The sequence below is a fragment of the Thalia democratica genome, chromosome 7, assembly GCF_965202585.1.
Source record: "Thalia democratica chromosome 7, ktThaDemo2.hap1.1, whole genome shotgun sequence".
NCBI lineage: Eukaryota > Metazoa > Chordata > Thaliacea > Salpida > Salpidae > Thalia > Thalia democratica.
In genome coordinates this window covers 36442621-36457543 of record NC_139171.1, presented here as the reverse complement: position 1 = coordinate 36457543, position 14923 = coordinate 36442621, and the positions used below count along the sequence as shown (strand labels likewise).

The window sequence follows — 14923 nt, the reverse complement described above, 5'->3', positions numbered from 1 at the left end:
ATTTAATTAATAAAAAAGTATTTAAAATTTTTCTAAAAAGGTTTAAAGAATTCAGGATTACTAAGGACAGTTATTTGTCATTCAGAACAGTTTTTTTTGACTGAAAGTGTGGCATCCCTAGTTATTGAAAAGCTTTTAAGTATATTTATAATATTTATTTAACTGTTTAGAGCTTGAGCTGATTTTGTTTGTTAATTATTTTAAGGCTTTACTTACTTTTTCAGATTTAATTTGTGTAAAATTTCTAAAAATAGGCATGAGATTAATCTTAGTCAGCCTTTTAGTCATTTTGGTCTCATCAGTCTGTTCGTTTCATGTTCAATCATCAAACTCAAATGAAGTTATCCAAATGAAAAAGCCAAGTGCTTACAGCACAGTTCAGTGTGGAGACGGTTCTACTTGCCCGTCTGGTTCAACTTGTTGCAAACTTCCAAATGGTCTTTTTGGTTGCTGTCCTCAAGCAAACGCTGTGTGCTGTGATGATCACGTTCATTGTTGTCCAAACGGATACACTTGCGATGTAGCTGATGGAAGGTGCACAAAGCAAGGAGGTTCAGTGTCTTTGTCTGTAAAACATCCAGCTATGAACCAACCAAAACTTTCTGTTGAATCTGTTTTTTGCGGAGATGGTTCATCATGTCCATTTGGTGAAACTTGCTGTAAGCTGCCTGATGGGAGATATGGTTGCTGTCCTCAAGCAAACGCTGTGTGTTGTGCTGATGGTGTCCACTGCTGTCCAAATGGTTACACTTGTGATGTATCAAATGGTCATTGTACAAAAGGAAATGATGTTGTTTCATTATTGGCAAAGCATCCAGCTATGAATCAACCAAAACTTTCTGTTGAATCTGTTTTTTGCGGAGATGGTTCATCATGTCCATTTGGTGAAACTTGCTGTAAACTGCCTGATGGAAGATATGGTTGCTGTCCACAAGCAAACGCTGTGTGTTGTGCTGATGGTGTCCACTGCTGTCCAAATGGCTACACTTGTGATGTATCAAATGGTCATTGTACAAAAGGAAGTGATGTTGTTTCATTATTGGTAAAGCATCCAGCTATGAACCAACCAAAACTTTATTTTGAAGCAGAATCTGTAGATTGCGGAGATGGTTCTTCCTGTCCAACTGGTACTACTTGTTGTAAAATGGCTGATGGAAGATATGGTTGCTGTCCTCAGCCAAACGCTGTTTGCTGTGATGATCACATTCATTGTTGTCCAAACGGATACACTTGTGATGTAGCTGACGGAAGGTGCACTAAAGGTAATGATGTAATGTCATTGTTGGTGAAACAACCAGCTATGAACCAACCAAAGCTTTCTTTCGATGTAGAATCTGTAGATTGCGGAGATGGCTCATCCTGTCCAACTGGTACTACTTGTTGTAAAATGGCTGATGGAAGATATGGTTGCTGCCCTCAACCAAACGCTGTGTGCTGTGATGATCACATTCATTGTTGTCCAAACGGATACACTTGTGATGTAGCTGACGGAAGGTGCACTAAAGGTAATGATGTAATGTCATTGTTGGTGAAACAACCAGCTATGAACCAACCAAAGCTTTCTTTCGATGTAGAATCTGTAGATTGCGGAGATGGCTCTTCCTGTCCAACTGGTACTACTTGTTGTAAAATGGCTGATGGAAGATATGGTTGCTGTCCTCAACCAAACGCTGTTTGCTGTGATGATCACATTCATTGTTGTCCAAACGGATACACTTGTGATGTAGCTGACGGAAGGTGCACTAAAGGTAATGATGTAATGTCATTGTTGGTGAAACAACCAGCTATGAACCAACCAAAGCTTTCTTTCGATGTAGAATCTGTAGATTGCGGAGATGGCTCTTCCTGTCCAACTGGTACTACTTGTTGTAAAATGGCTGATGGAAGATATGGTTGCTGCCCTCAACCAAATGCTGTTTGCTGTGATGATCACATTCATTGTTGTCCAAACGGATACACTTGTGATGTTGCCGACGGAAGATGCACTAAAGGTGAAGATGTAATGTCATTGTTGGTAAAACAACCAGCTATGAACCAACCAAAGCTTTCTTTCGATGTAGAATCTGTAGATTGCGGAGATGGTTCATCCTGTCCAACTGGTACTACTTGTTGTAAAATGGCTGATGGAAGATATGGTTGCTGTCCTCAGCCAAATGCTGTTTGCTGTGATGATCACATTCATTGTTGTCCAAACGGATACACTTGTGATGTAGCTGACGGAAGGTGCACTAAAGGTAATGATGTAATGTCATTGTTGGTGAAACAACCAGCTATGAACCAACCAAAGCTTTCTTTCGATGTAGAATCTGTAGATTGCGGAGATGGCTCTTCCTGTCCAACTGGTACTACTTGTTGTAAAATGGCTGATGGAAGATATGGTTGCTGCCCTCAACCAAACGCTGTGTGCTGTGATGATCACATTCATTGTTGTCCAAACGGATACACTTGTGATGTAGCTGACGGAAGGTGCACTAAAGGTAATGATGTAATGTCATTGTTGGTGAAACAACCAGCTATGAACCAACCAAAGCTTTCTTTCGATGTAGAATCTGTAGATTGCGGAGATGGCTCTTCCTGTCCAACTGGTACTACTTGTTGTAAAATGGCTGATGGAAGATATGGTTGCTGCCCTCAACCAAATGCTGTTTGCTGTGATGATCACATTCATTGTTGTCCAAACGGATACACTTGTGATGTTGCCGACGGAAGATGCACTAAAGGTGAAGATGTAATGTCATTGTTGGTAAAACAACCAGCTATGAACCAACCAAAGCTTTCTTTCGATGTAGAATCTGTAGATTGCGGAGATGGTTCATCCTGTCCAACTGGTACTACTTGTTGTAAAATGGCTGATGGAAGATATGGTTGCTGCCCTCAACCAAACGCTGTGTGCTGTGATGATCACATTCATTGTTGTCCAAACGGATACACTTGTGATGTAGCTGACGGAAGGTGCACTAAAGGTAATGATGTAATGTCATTGTTGGTGAAACAACCAGCTATGAACCAACCAAAACTTTATTTCGATGTAGAATCTGTAGATTGCGGAGATGGTTCATCCTGTCCAACTGGTACTACTTGTTGTAAAATGGCTGATGGAAGATATGGTTGCTGTCCTCAACCAAACGCTGTTTGCTGTGATGATCACATTCATTGTTGTCCAAACGGATACACTTGTGATGTAGCTGACGGAAGGTGCACTAAAGGTAATGATGTAATGTCATTGTTGGTGAAACAACCAGCTATGAACCAACCAAAGCTTTCTTTCGATGTAGAATCTGTAGATTGCGGAGATGGCTCTTCCTGTCCAACTGGTACTACTTGTTGTAAAATGGCTGATGGAAGATATGGTTGCTGTCCTCAGCCAAACGCTGTATGCTGTGATGATCACATTCATTGTTGTCCAAACGGATACACTTGTGATGTTGCTGACGGAAGGTGCACTAAAGGTAATGATGTAATGTCATTGTTGGTGAAACAACCAGCTATGAACCAACCAAAGCTTTCTTTCGATGTAGAATCTGTAGATTGCGGAGATGGCTCTTCCTGTCCAACTGGTACTACTTGTTGTAAAATGGCTGATGGAAGATATGGTTGCTGCCCTCAACCAAATGCTGTTTGCTGTGATGATCACATTCATTGTTGTCCAAACGGATACACTTGTGATGTTGCCGACGGAAGGTGCACTAAAGGGAATGAAGTGATGTCCCTTTTGGTGAAAATACCAGCATACTAATCATTGATAACTGTAAAACAAGTTCTAAATTACAAGATTTTTATTTTTCATTTTACATCCTGATTGCTGTTTAAGAAATCTTCTGCAAAGTACAAACACTTAAAAATCATTCCTACATGTTTTAACTTAAATCATTTTAAGAATTTAAGAATATTGAAATAAATGTACTTAGTCAGCCTCAAAATACATGAACGATTTCATGATTTTTTTTAATGAGCTTTTTAAAAACAAACTTTTTTCTGTAAAATTGTTTTTATGTACTTATACACTATGCTCAATATGTATTTATTTTAAGCATAACTAAATCATAATAATGTTTCGCAATTAAATAAAGAGTTTATTAATCATACTGAATTACTTAAATGTTTTATTTATAAGTTTTTTTCTCAAGCTTGATTTATACAACATATTCCTAATAGAAAATAAAACATTACTATGGACATGGCAACACAGAAAGTTCAAAAATTGTCAATGAATCCAAGTGGTAAAGAAGAGGAGCAGAAAGTTACATTCGAAGACCAGAAAAAAATTAACATGTTTGCTCAATACAACATTGAACTTGGAGATTTGAAGTCTAAACTGCTTGCTTTAAACAAACAAGTTGGTTCTTTTTAACGGTTTTAGTTGTTTAGCTTTTACTTGTTTACGTAACCAAGACAAAATCGGATCAGTTACAGCTACCTTGCAAGTTTCTGGCTGTAAGTAAAAATTTTTCAAAAGCCAGCACGCACGCAGTAAGCCGTTTTTTTTAAATGTAGAACTTTTCGACCAAATTAATTTGTATCGTAATTTAAAAATTTTCACCGCCAGATGGAGAACGCGGAGGACGCCGAGAACGACCTGCTGATGCTGGACGACGAGGAGGAGGAGGTGCCGTTCCAGATGGGCGAGACGTTCATGGACGGCACGCAGGAGGAGGTGAACGACCTGCTGGCGCAGCTGAAGGAGGAGCTGGAGGGGAAGCGGAGGAAGCTGGAGGGGGAGCGGGGAGAGGTGGAGGGGAAGATGAAGGAGCTGAAGACGCAGCTGTACGCCAAGTTCGGCGACAACATCAACCTGGAAAGCTAATTTGTTTTGTTTTCATAAAAGTTATTTGCATACGATATTGTTGATACACACTTTTTTAGAAAAGCTGCAGTTTGCAAATTTTTTTAAAGTTCTCTGTTTATTGTTAGTAGAAGTGTTTACATATCTTTACTAAGTACTTAATGATCGAAACTTGGTTTAAATATTAATTGAAATTTTGTTTATACAAAATAGAAAATTTAAGCTATCAATAAACAATGTAATACATTTTATTTAAACTTTTGTTTTTTTTTTGTGATTAAGAACTTTAATTTAGTTCTGTAAATACTGATAACGTTATTATCATTTATGTTATAATAATTTTAATTGATACAGTAAAGTAAATAAGTAAAATAAAGTTTAATTTAAGATTAATAAAAACATGGCCACAATACCTCTGAGCTTCTTAAAAAGTTTTATGGAAAATGTTCTTGAAAAATCTTAGATATCATTATCTTATAAACAATATATATAAATATTTAGTGTCTATAAATTAATATTTAAATTTATTTTTACTTTTCTCAATTCTTTATTGAGTAGAAAACTTCAGAATTATTAAAAAAAACAAGTTTTGTTTGTTTAAATGAAAATAAACAAAAGTTTAAAAAATATATGTTAAAAATTAAAAATTAAATAGTTCATAAAATTGTCATTGAATTGACACCTTTTATAAACAAAAATATTTACTTAACATAATTCAAATATTTACAAAAATAACAAAATGCTTCAACATTTTAGTTTTATCTGATAAGTTTTACAAAAACTGTGTAAATTTGTAATGGACTTTAATCTATACAATTAAATTAGTATATGTTATGTGTTTAAAAAACAAGCGTTAATTTTTGAAACTTTTAGCTAAAATAATAAAAGTAAATTTAGCAGAACATAAGCTTATGTAGAATAGATAAAAAATCGGGCACAAAAGTTTGTTAAACTTGTATCAGGGTTGCCACGGGTCAGGCTAAGTCAGTTTTTTTAAAAAATATGAAAAAATCTGGCTAAGTCAGTTATTTTGGGGTAAAAATGACCAAAAGTTAGTTTTTTGTTAGGTTAAATGACTAAAAGTCAGTTTTTTTGATTAAAATGTCTTAAGTTATCACTTCTAATTTACAAAATTCCTTAATTTTCAAAGCCTAAAATAGTAAAAAATTAAAAAAAAGTTCTTTAAAGTCAGATTAAAATTGCAAAATTTTCCTAGAAATTAACTTACAATACCATTAAATTCCAAAGCCTACCAATGGTAAAATAACAAAAAAATCGTTATAAAACCGGACTAAAATTATAAAATTTTTCTCCAGTTTTACTAGAGTTTTCCAAGTAGTTGTTGTATGTAATCTTCTTAGTATTGATGATCTGTGGCAAGGACACTTTCATAGTGAAACTTGGATATAAACACAAAAGTCTATATATATATATATATATCTATGTACATGTTTCTACACCTGATAGAATAAAAAAAAAAGTTTTACAGAAGTTAATTACAAATGTTTAAGTTTTAATACCATTTTTAGTATTTTTATTAAAAACTATTTTCCAGTAGTTCACTTCACATTAGTGACACCTAGAGATTATTCGCAAAGAGGTTAGCAGTGAGAAAAAAGTATATCTAGTTCAGTACAAAATTGTTATGGTTAAGTTTATATTATTTATTTTTCCATTCTAATAATAATTATTACAGTTAACTTTCGCTGAAGTGCACTTTCTGAACGCAGCAGCTACTCAATAGAAAGTTTGTAGCAAAGAAAATAACTCGACTAAATAAAAAAGAAACCTGACAGAAAGTTTTTATTTTTGGTTCAAAAATGTGAGAGATTTATTGGGTTGAAATGAAAATTTATGCCATTAATATTGTGAGGAATTAAACATTGTACCTTGTTTGATTTAAATATACAAAGGGGGCTAAGACACCTAAAGTAAAAAGAGCAAAGCCATAGAATTCAATAGGTACCTTATCAAAGGTACAAACTAAAAATGCAAATGTCTCAATTTTATTAAAATTCTATCTCTTCCTATATTTTTATAAATTAAATATATTGGTAACTAAATACGTCGAATAAAATTACAATGTTAAAGATTTTAAATACTTTTTTGTATTTTTTAAGAATTCTAAAATGCGTAATTTAACGAGTTCGTAGCGTGACCAAACGAGTGCATAGACTCGCGACAGGTGACTGCCATGCATTGTCCTTATATTAAATGCATACCAGAAGTACTATTTTTCATTTAAATCCTTAAGTGATTTAGAAAACCATTAAGTCAACTTTAAAATAGTTGTTGCCGACCTGTAATTTTTCTTAAGATATATGAATAAACTTATCAATATGCACACAGCGGGATAAACTGGGGATTCAAGCGGCCATTGACTATAATGAATTAACGCTATGCCAAAGAAACAAAAAGAACTATAAGAAATATTTGAATTAAAGATTTTAAGGTATTTTTAAGAAGTTGCTTTAGGCCTTAATTTTGAGATAAATTTTAGGAATTTTGAGCAATTTTTAAACTTCAAAACAGCAAAAATTGGCTACATTTAAGCTATTTTAACCTTTTATATGCTTAAGGCAGAATAAAATCAAACCTAGTTTAAAAAAATTAAACCTAGCTCTAAACAACTAAATAAAACTTATTGGTATAATTTTTTAGTCACTAAAATGGTCAATGGCCGCTTACCAGCCCACACTGAAGCCCTGATTTTAAAACATTACATAAATTTTGAAAGTTTGTCATATGTATATTATTTCATGTATGTATTATTTGTATTGAAATTTGATGCATGTTTTATGTACAGCAGATTGTGATAGATCTTGTTATTTTATGATTTTCAGCCTAATGAAAGAGTGATAGTTAACATAAAAAAAAAACTATACTTATTATAAACTATTTTATTTATGTTACTGTGTTAGATTCAAAAAATTGAATTTATTATTATTTCTTTTATTACAAATTACAGGTAAAAGTAAAACATTAATTTAATTTTTTCTTAATTTTTATGTTAATTTAATACTAACAAACTTATAAAATACTTGTTACTAAATTAATTTCTACTTTTTAAGTAAAAATAGTATTTTTTTTTATACTTACAGTAGTTCGTCACTTTCTTTAGAAATTTATAGAGAGATTTATAGAAGCTTAACAGTTAGAGATTTAAATTTGCTACAGCTGAGTGCGAGTTCACTCTGATGGCAGGGTAACATGTTTAGATTGTTGATATGTTTTTTATTGCAGAGCGTCGGCATATACTTGCTTTGGGATTTGAGATTCAAGGTTTTCGCACACTTTGTTGTTTTTGTAGTTGAGATTTTAACCTTGTGAGTGTTTGCCAAATGACGTGTCATCAAGGGCTTTTTTTCAGTTAACTAGATTGTTTTTTTTTACTTTTTATTTTTTGGTTAGCTTAGTGTTAATCTTAAAGGTGCAGGTGCAATTACAGGTATTGACAACTTGCTTGCTTTACCTTCAAATAACGTTTATCGTTGTAGAGAGAAAAGTAAGACTGATGTTTTTTTTCCATTAAAAAACTTGAACAAAAATGATCAAAACAATAATTCGAGTTACACAAAAAGTTACTTTAAGTATTAAATTTTATTATCTACCGTATCCATAAAATTAGGATCCTGCGGGTTTATTTTTTAAACTAGGACTCGGAAAGACCTGGATATTATTTTCAAATTAGGGTCCGGCCGGTTACTCATAAAAAAAAATTAAATTAAATACCGACTTTAACAATTGCTTAAAATAAAAAACGAACTACTAATTAATTTAAAATTTTTACGTTTAACTTAAGATCAAACATTCACTGATACAAAAAATGAAAAAGATCATTAGTTTTTGCAACTATTTAAAATTGCAAAACGAAGTAGAACTAAAAATAACGTAGATATACAGAAAAAAGTATTAAAAGTAGTAAAGTTAAAAAAAACGTTACAGTTATAATAGATTTTTACATTCGGTTCAGTAATAAGCTTTGCAGAAAAATTAACATATAGTATACATTTTTTTATTCAAAAGATATACTATGCTATGTTAAAAGTTTAACATGAAAATAAGTGATATGAGATTTTGTGTCATTATGTTTGATAGATATTCATTAGAACTGAAAAATATGTACAATCTTACTATTTTGAAAGCCAGAGGTATAAAAATTTTAAACATTCTCTTAAATAAGTGTTGTAGTTAAGAAAAAATTAAGAAATTTTGAAGTTTAGTACTAATGATAGCTGTTAACGTAAATTCGATTTTCTTAATCTAGCTAGAAAATCACTTTAGAATTTATATTAATCAAATTTTTATACATAATAAGTTATTAAAGATTAGGTATTCCCATACATTCAGGATTATGATTTTTACAAGTAAGCAAGACAGGTTTAATTAAAAAAATTCCTCATCGGATGTATAATTAAAATATAAAACTAGTAAAAAATATTTTAGAACAAATTAGTAATGAAATGGTTATTTAAGAAGCATTTCTGTTTATTAAAAATAAAATTTAGTTTACATTTAAAAAGCAAGAGATTATTGTTTAGCAGGCCAAATCTGGTCCATGGACCTTATGATACCCACCCCTACTTGAAAAACTTACTTAATTTATTTTAAATAGTGTGTTTAAATTTAACTTAAATTCAATACTTGTTTACGAAGGCTACCGTTCAGCATATAGTTCGTTTGAAAATTAACTAACTAATAATTTTTTTACAAAGTTTAAAATACTAATCAGCCCTATCAAGTTTATATCCAGACCAACACCAAATAATAGATTTTTAAAACTAAATTGTTATGAACTCAAATAATTTCTAATTTAGTAGCTATTTATTTATTAAAATTAGAGTAAATTTTCAATTGATCCAAAACTTGCTCCAATTTAGCTAAACAAGCTTTCTAAGTTATGCTTTAGATAACTTTAAATCTAAATTACAGAATTAATACTCTAAATTATAACATTAAAAAAATCTTACTACTCATAAAAGTTCTAAAACTTGATCAAAAAAAAAAAAAACGTTATAAAATATTTAAAAGACTTTATAAAGCTATTTTAGAAACTGTTGTAAACCTAAAAATATTTGTTAAGCTGGAAAATAGTTTTATTTATAAAAAGTTGTAAGAAGATACGGATCAAAATTAAAGTTTATGTGATAATTTAAGTTAAGACGTTCTATATTTTAAGTAACAGCAGTTTTACAAACAGAATTATCATTTGTTCCTATAAGACTAACATACTTACTTAGTTTATTTATTGTAATAAAGCTTGAAACTTACAAAAATTGTTAAAAAAAGTCAATTACTTAAAAAGTAAACAATCAATTATTGTAATATAGATTAAAAATTTCTGTCAAACAATTATAATTGCTCCTTTAATAAGCATAGTTACTGAGGTATAAAAAAAAAGTTACGTTTAATTTTTAGAAAACAGTTGTTGGTAAAATAGTCACTTTTGATGCATGATTTAAAACTCTACTGATTATGTTCAATAAAATGGAGATGGGTCGAATATGCATGAAGACACTTTTACAAGAAGAAACTTTCGTACGAAGGGGCACTTTTGCACCAGAGTTCAGATAAAAATAAACTATTTGAAAAAAAGTACAGACCAAAGGTAAAGGTTAGGCGTAACAGTGATAGTAAAAAAGAAAAAAAAAAGAAACAAAAAAAAATCAATATTAAGAAAACAAAGTTACCGACTAAGGGGAAGGGATAGGAGTAACAGTGCTAGTTAAACATAAAGAAAAATAATTAATAAAAAAAGTCACCGACTAAGGGGAAGGGTCAGGGTAGCAGTGGTATTAAAAATAGAAGTAAGTAAATTACTAAAAAAATAACCCGTGCAAAAGTGACTCTTTATGCATACTTGACACATACCCCATTAAAACAGATCATTCTACTAAAAGCAAACATTTTTGTTCCTAATAAATTTAAACAAAAGAAACACATGAAGTAGTATTTTTGAATCAATACACCGTGTAGAACAGTTTTAAAACTTAAGTTTTTTATTCATAATGTAACACTTGTTATAAAACTCTTAAAAATTTTCACACAATTAACAAAATAAAGTTTTGATTAAGTATTATAAAAAACGTATAACATGGCTTAAAAAAATATTACATTTGCTTTTTGTTCAGTTATCTTCAAAAAATAATAAAAATTTATTTTAAGTTTTCATTACATGACAACTCTAATGTGCAATTAAAAATTTCTATGTTTATATTTCAAACTGTACTATATATTTTATATTTTAATCACTTATTTAACACAAAAAACTTATAAAAAGCTTGTGGATATTAACAATTTATATGTTAGTGGATCACAAAAAAATCAGTAGTATAAAATCTAGAAAGAATTTATACAAGAAAGTATAAAAGTATAAAAGTTTTGAAACATTTTTAATTTGAGTATATAAAAAAGATTTGAAACGATCGATTTTAGTTTTATTTAAAAAAAGATATTTATCAACAAAAAATCGATAATTTAACAAAAGCTCAAAGTATGGTAAACGGTGGCTTGTTTATACCCTTAAAAATTACAAGTATAAATAAGCACACTGAAAGGTTATACTTTACTTTTGAATTTACAATGCTAAGTTACGAAGTTATTGTTAATGAACTAGGCTGCTTCGGCGTTTCGCAAACAATAACATTTTTGATATTGTGCTATTGTATGATATTTTACAGCTTTAACAATAGCAATAACTCTATGTTTTTCTACAAGCCTACGTACAGGTAAATGGAGTATAAATTTAGTAGTAGTTGATCTATATAGTTGGTTTGGACTAATTATCTTTAAGTTGAGTATTCTAAAACTTATAAAGCAACTGATTTTCACTTAAGTTTAGAAAGACGTTTTTAATATGCTTTTAAATAAACTTTGAATGTCAAAAAACTAACAAGAACAAAATATCAAAATTGTAAGATTGGTTACGTAAATAATGTATAACTGTTTTGTAACTGAAAAAAAAAACATTATTTAATAATTACAAAAATATAAGATTAAACTGAAACAAACTTTTACAAATGACTTAAAACTTTTTTTTACGACTTTTTGCATTGCAAAAAGATTTTAAAATAAGAACAAAAAAATATTTAGTTTTGTTTGCTTTACCAAATATAATAAGTTAAATTTCAAAGAAAAATAGAAAAAAAAACTTGGTAAAAGATTAATAGTAGCAAATGTTTTATGGCTTTAATTTTTTCTAATTAAAAGATAACTTTTTTTACTATAAATTACTTTCTTAATAAATGTAATATAATTAGTATTGAGTGAATAAAAATTAAAGATGCGATGTCTCTCCTCTAGATGAATATATTGCAGACGAGGAAACAATTTTAAAACTAACTACACCGGTTGATAATCAAGGAAATTATGATAGATGTCATAGGTAGAGTAGTTGTGTTGCATAAAATTATTTATTTAAAAATCAATATTACTTTAGAATGTTTAGTTATAGTAAGAAAATTTGTTATAAAGTTTAATGATAAAAAGCTAGCTGTTTATTAAAACTATGAAAACAGAGAAATGATTTTTTACAGAATTAAATTACAAAAAAAAACAACATATTAAAAAAAGAATTTAACCTTTTCGATTTTTTTAAAGAAAATATTGTAAGAATTCAACTTTGCTGCTTAACTAAAGTAATTTTTTTTAATGTTTGTGTTTTATTACAAACAAAACGAATTGGTCAAACTTTTGTTTTTAAGATATATCTCTGTATTTTGAACTTTTTTTTCTACTTTGATGACTGAAATTGACTACTTATTTTTGTTTTTATTTTTTCAAACTAACTAGAACTAACACTTTATCATTTATTACAACTAACTAGCTAAGAAACTGTCTTTGTAACAAAAAAAAAAACTATATGGAAGTACTATTGAAACTACTGTTTTTTCAATCAAAAAGGTACGGCTTCAACTTGTCTGAATGTGTGAATGGCAGCCTCGGCTGTGTAAACACTTCAGCAGAAATTGTAAATTGCAATGACAAGTATCATTACGACACATCTGTTTTCACAGAAACTGTAATAACTGAGGTTAGCTAGCTGTTAAGCATTAAAGCAAAAAAAGAGCCTCCAATTTATTTTAAAACTAAAAAGGTTTAAACCAAAGTTGTCTAAGACTTAACAAAAGTTTGCAATTAAATTCCAACACATGATTAAATAACTTTAGTTTGACTATGTTTGTGAAAAAGAAATTTATGACACGAGCACGTTTGAAAGAGGAAGATACCTGGCAAGCATTGCTGGAGCAATTGTTATTGGTAGTGCTGCTGACCAGTAAGTAGAACAGATATGAAATTTTTATATTTGATTTGTTCAGAAAAAATATCAATGTTAAATTCTGCAACATTTTAATTCTTTCATATTTAGCTGATAACCTGTTTAATGCTACAACAAAAAATACTACCTATTTTTGATTGGTAAAAAACAGTTAGTTTATCTATCAGTTTTAAATTTTAGAGCTTTGTTTGCTATTTATGAAGTTTAAAGGCTTTAAAACAGCTTAATAAAATTGTTATGGTAACTTATGTCTAAAATAAATCAACATTTGATGATAGATAAGTACTTTGGACAAAATGATTAAAAATTTAAAAACATTTTAGGCAGGGAAGAAAGTACTTGTTGTTTTTTGCATCTACAGTTTCAATAGTTTGTAGCTTTTTTGTTTGGAATAGCAAAACAATTTATTTTTCCGGATTTTTAATTTGTAATGAATTGGCAAAAGCGTTTGACCATGGAGTCTACTTAATCAGTTTTGTGTACGGTAAGCTACAAAAAGTTTTTTTTTTATACTTAATTTAATATTTTACATAAAAATAAAAGTTAAAGCTTCAAAAATGAATATAGGTATTAATACTAAGTAAAATTTTAGTTCGAAAAAAACATAAATATAAGTATGTACTAAGGCTTTAAAAATAATTTTTCATACCTTTCTAGTTTTATATGAAGAGACCGCAATATACTACTTACTTGAACAAGATATAACTATTAGAAAACTTTAGTTTGTTATAGTTTTCATATTTTTAGCAATTGAGTTGGCAAATGTTGAAAATCGTCTTGTGTACTTGATATTGTCGAATTGCATTTACCCGTTAGCTCAAATCCTGAAAGCTTACATATCATGGAAGAACAAACACTGGCGTACTATATATGTGTGTTACTAAACTTAAACAGCTTGAGTTCTTAATATTAAAAGATATAATTGCAACAATTTTTTTAAAGAAAAGATATCAAATATTTAAATTTTCTATGAATATTTTAGTAGTAAAACTTTTTCAGTTATATAGCAATATCAAAGGTTTTAAGTAAACTAGTATTTAATTAAAAAAAAACTTTTTAAATTCATTTAATTAATTGATGCCATTAAAAATTAATTTTTAATAAAAGTTTAACTTAGTTTTACCTACTTTTTGAAACCGTCAAATAAGTTAGTTTAAATGATCTTCTTTAATTTTCTATGAGCCCCCTTATATATAAACATTTACTTTTTGATTACCAGAACAAAGTACAGTTTTGTTATTTTGCTTCATTAGATATTATTTTGTATACAATAAGCTTATATTGAAATTTAAAAAAGCTGAAATGCATGTTGGCAATTACTCCGGTTGCTTTTTTAACTCTCATTTTACCCGAATGTCCAAGATGGCTGTTTTTGAAAGAAAAAACAACTGCTGGTAAAAAGGTAAACTTTTTTGTTTTATAAACGATAAAAAATCAATTTTACTTGTTTTCTTACTTTTAGGTTCAAAAAAAAACTCTGAACAAGATTTTAAAGTTTAAGGTTATGTATAGCGTTGTTAAAAGACATTTTGAAATTTTTTATCATGTTTCTAAAATTTTACTTGATAGAACTTAATTTTGATCTAAAGCTAATAGATAAAACTTGCATTTTCTATATAAAATGTGTTTTAGTCAAAAGGTAAGACACTGTCCAGTAATATTTGCTTGAAAGCATTTATATGGCCTAAAGGCCGCAGTTTGCCGACCCTGCTTAAAAGACTTATAAAACTATTTTGAGAACTGTAGTAGTTACGATAATTACTAGTATTACAATATAAAAGGCTAAAATTAAGTATAAAATTAAACAAAAAAAAATAATGTATTCTGTTCGACAAAAAAGTAAATAAAGTTAGAACATTTTA

At 29.6% G+C, this 14923-nt stretch overlaps 2 protein-coding genes across 2 annotated transcripts; both read left to right on the top strand.

Moving 5' to 3' along the window:
* Window positions 1-231: 231 nt before the first annotated feature.
* On the top strand, window positions 232-4127 carry LOC145841045 (uncharacterized). The gene has a single exon (XM_082948402.1). It carries the CDS (start codon window positions 257-259, stop codon window positions 3734-3736), a length of 3480 nt encoding a protein of 1159 aa, XP_082804528.1. The 5' UTR covers window positions 232-256; the 3' UTR covers window positions 3737-4127.
* On the top strand, window positions 4128-5030 carry LOC145841047 (prefoldin subunit 4-like). Its single transcript, XM_082948403.1, has 2 exons — window positions 4128-4336; window positions 4547-5030. The coding sequence occupies exons 1-2, from the start codon at window positions 4172-4174 to the stop codon at window positions 4802-4804; spliced, it is 423 nt and encodes a 140-aa protein (XP_082804529.1). The 5' UTR covers window positions 4128-4171; the 3' UTR covers window positions 4805-5030.
* The last annotated feature ends 9893 nt before the right edge of the window (window positions 5031-14923 follow it).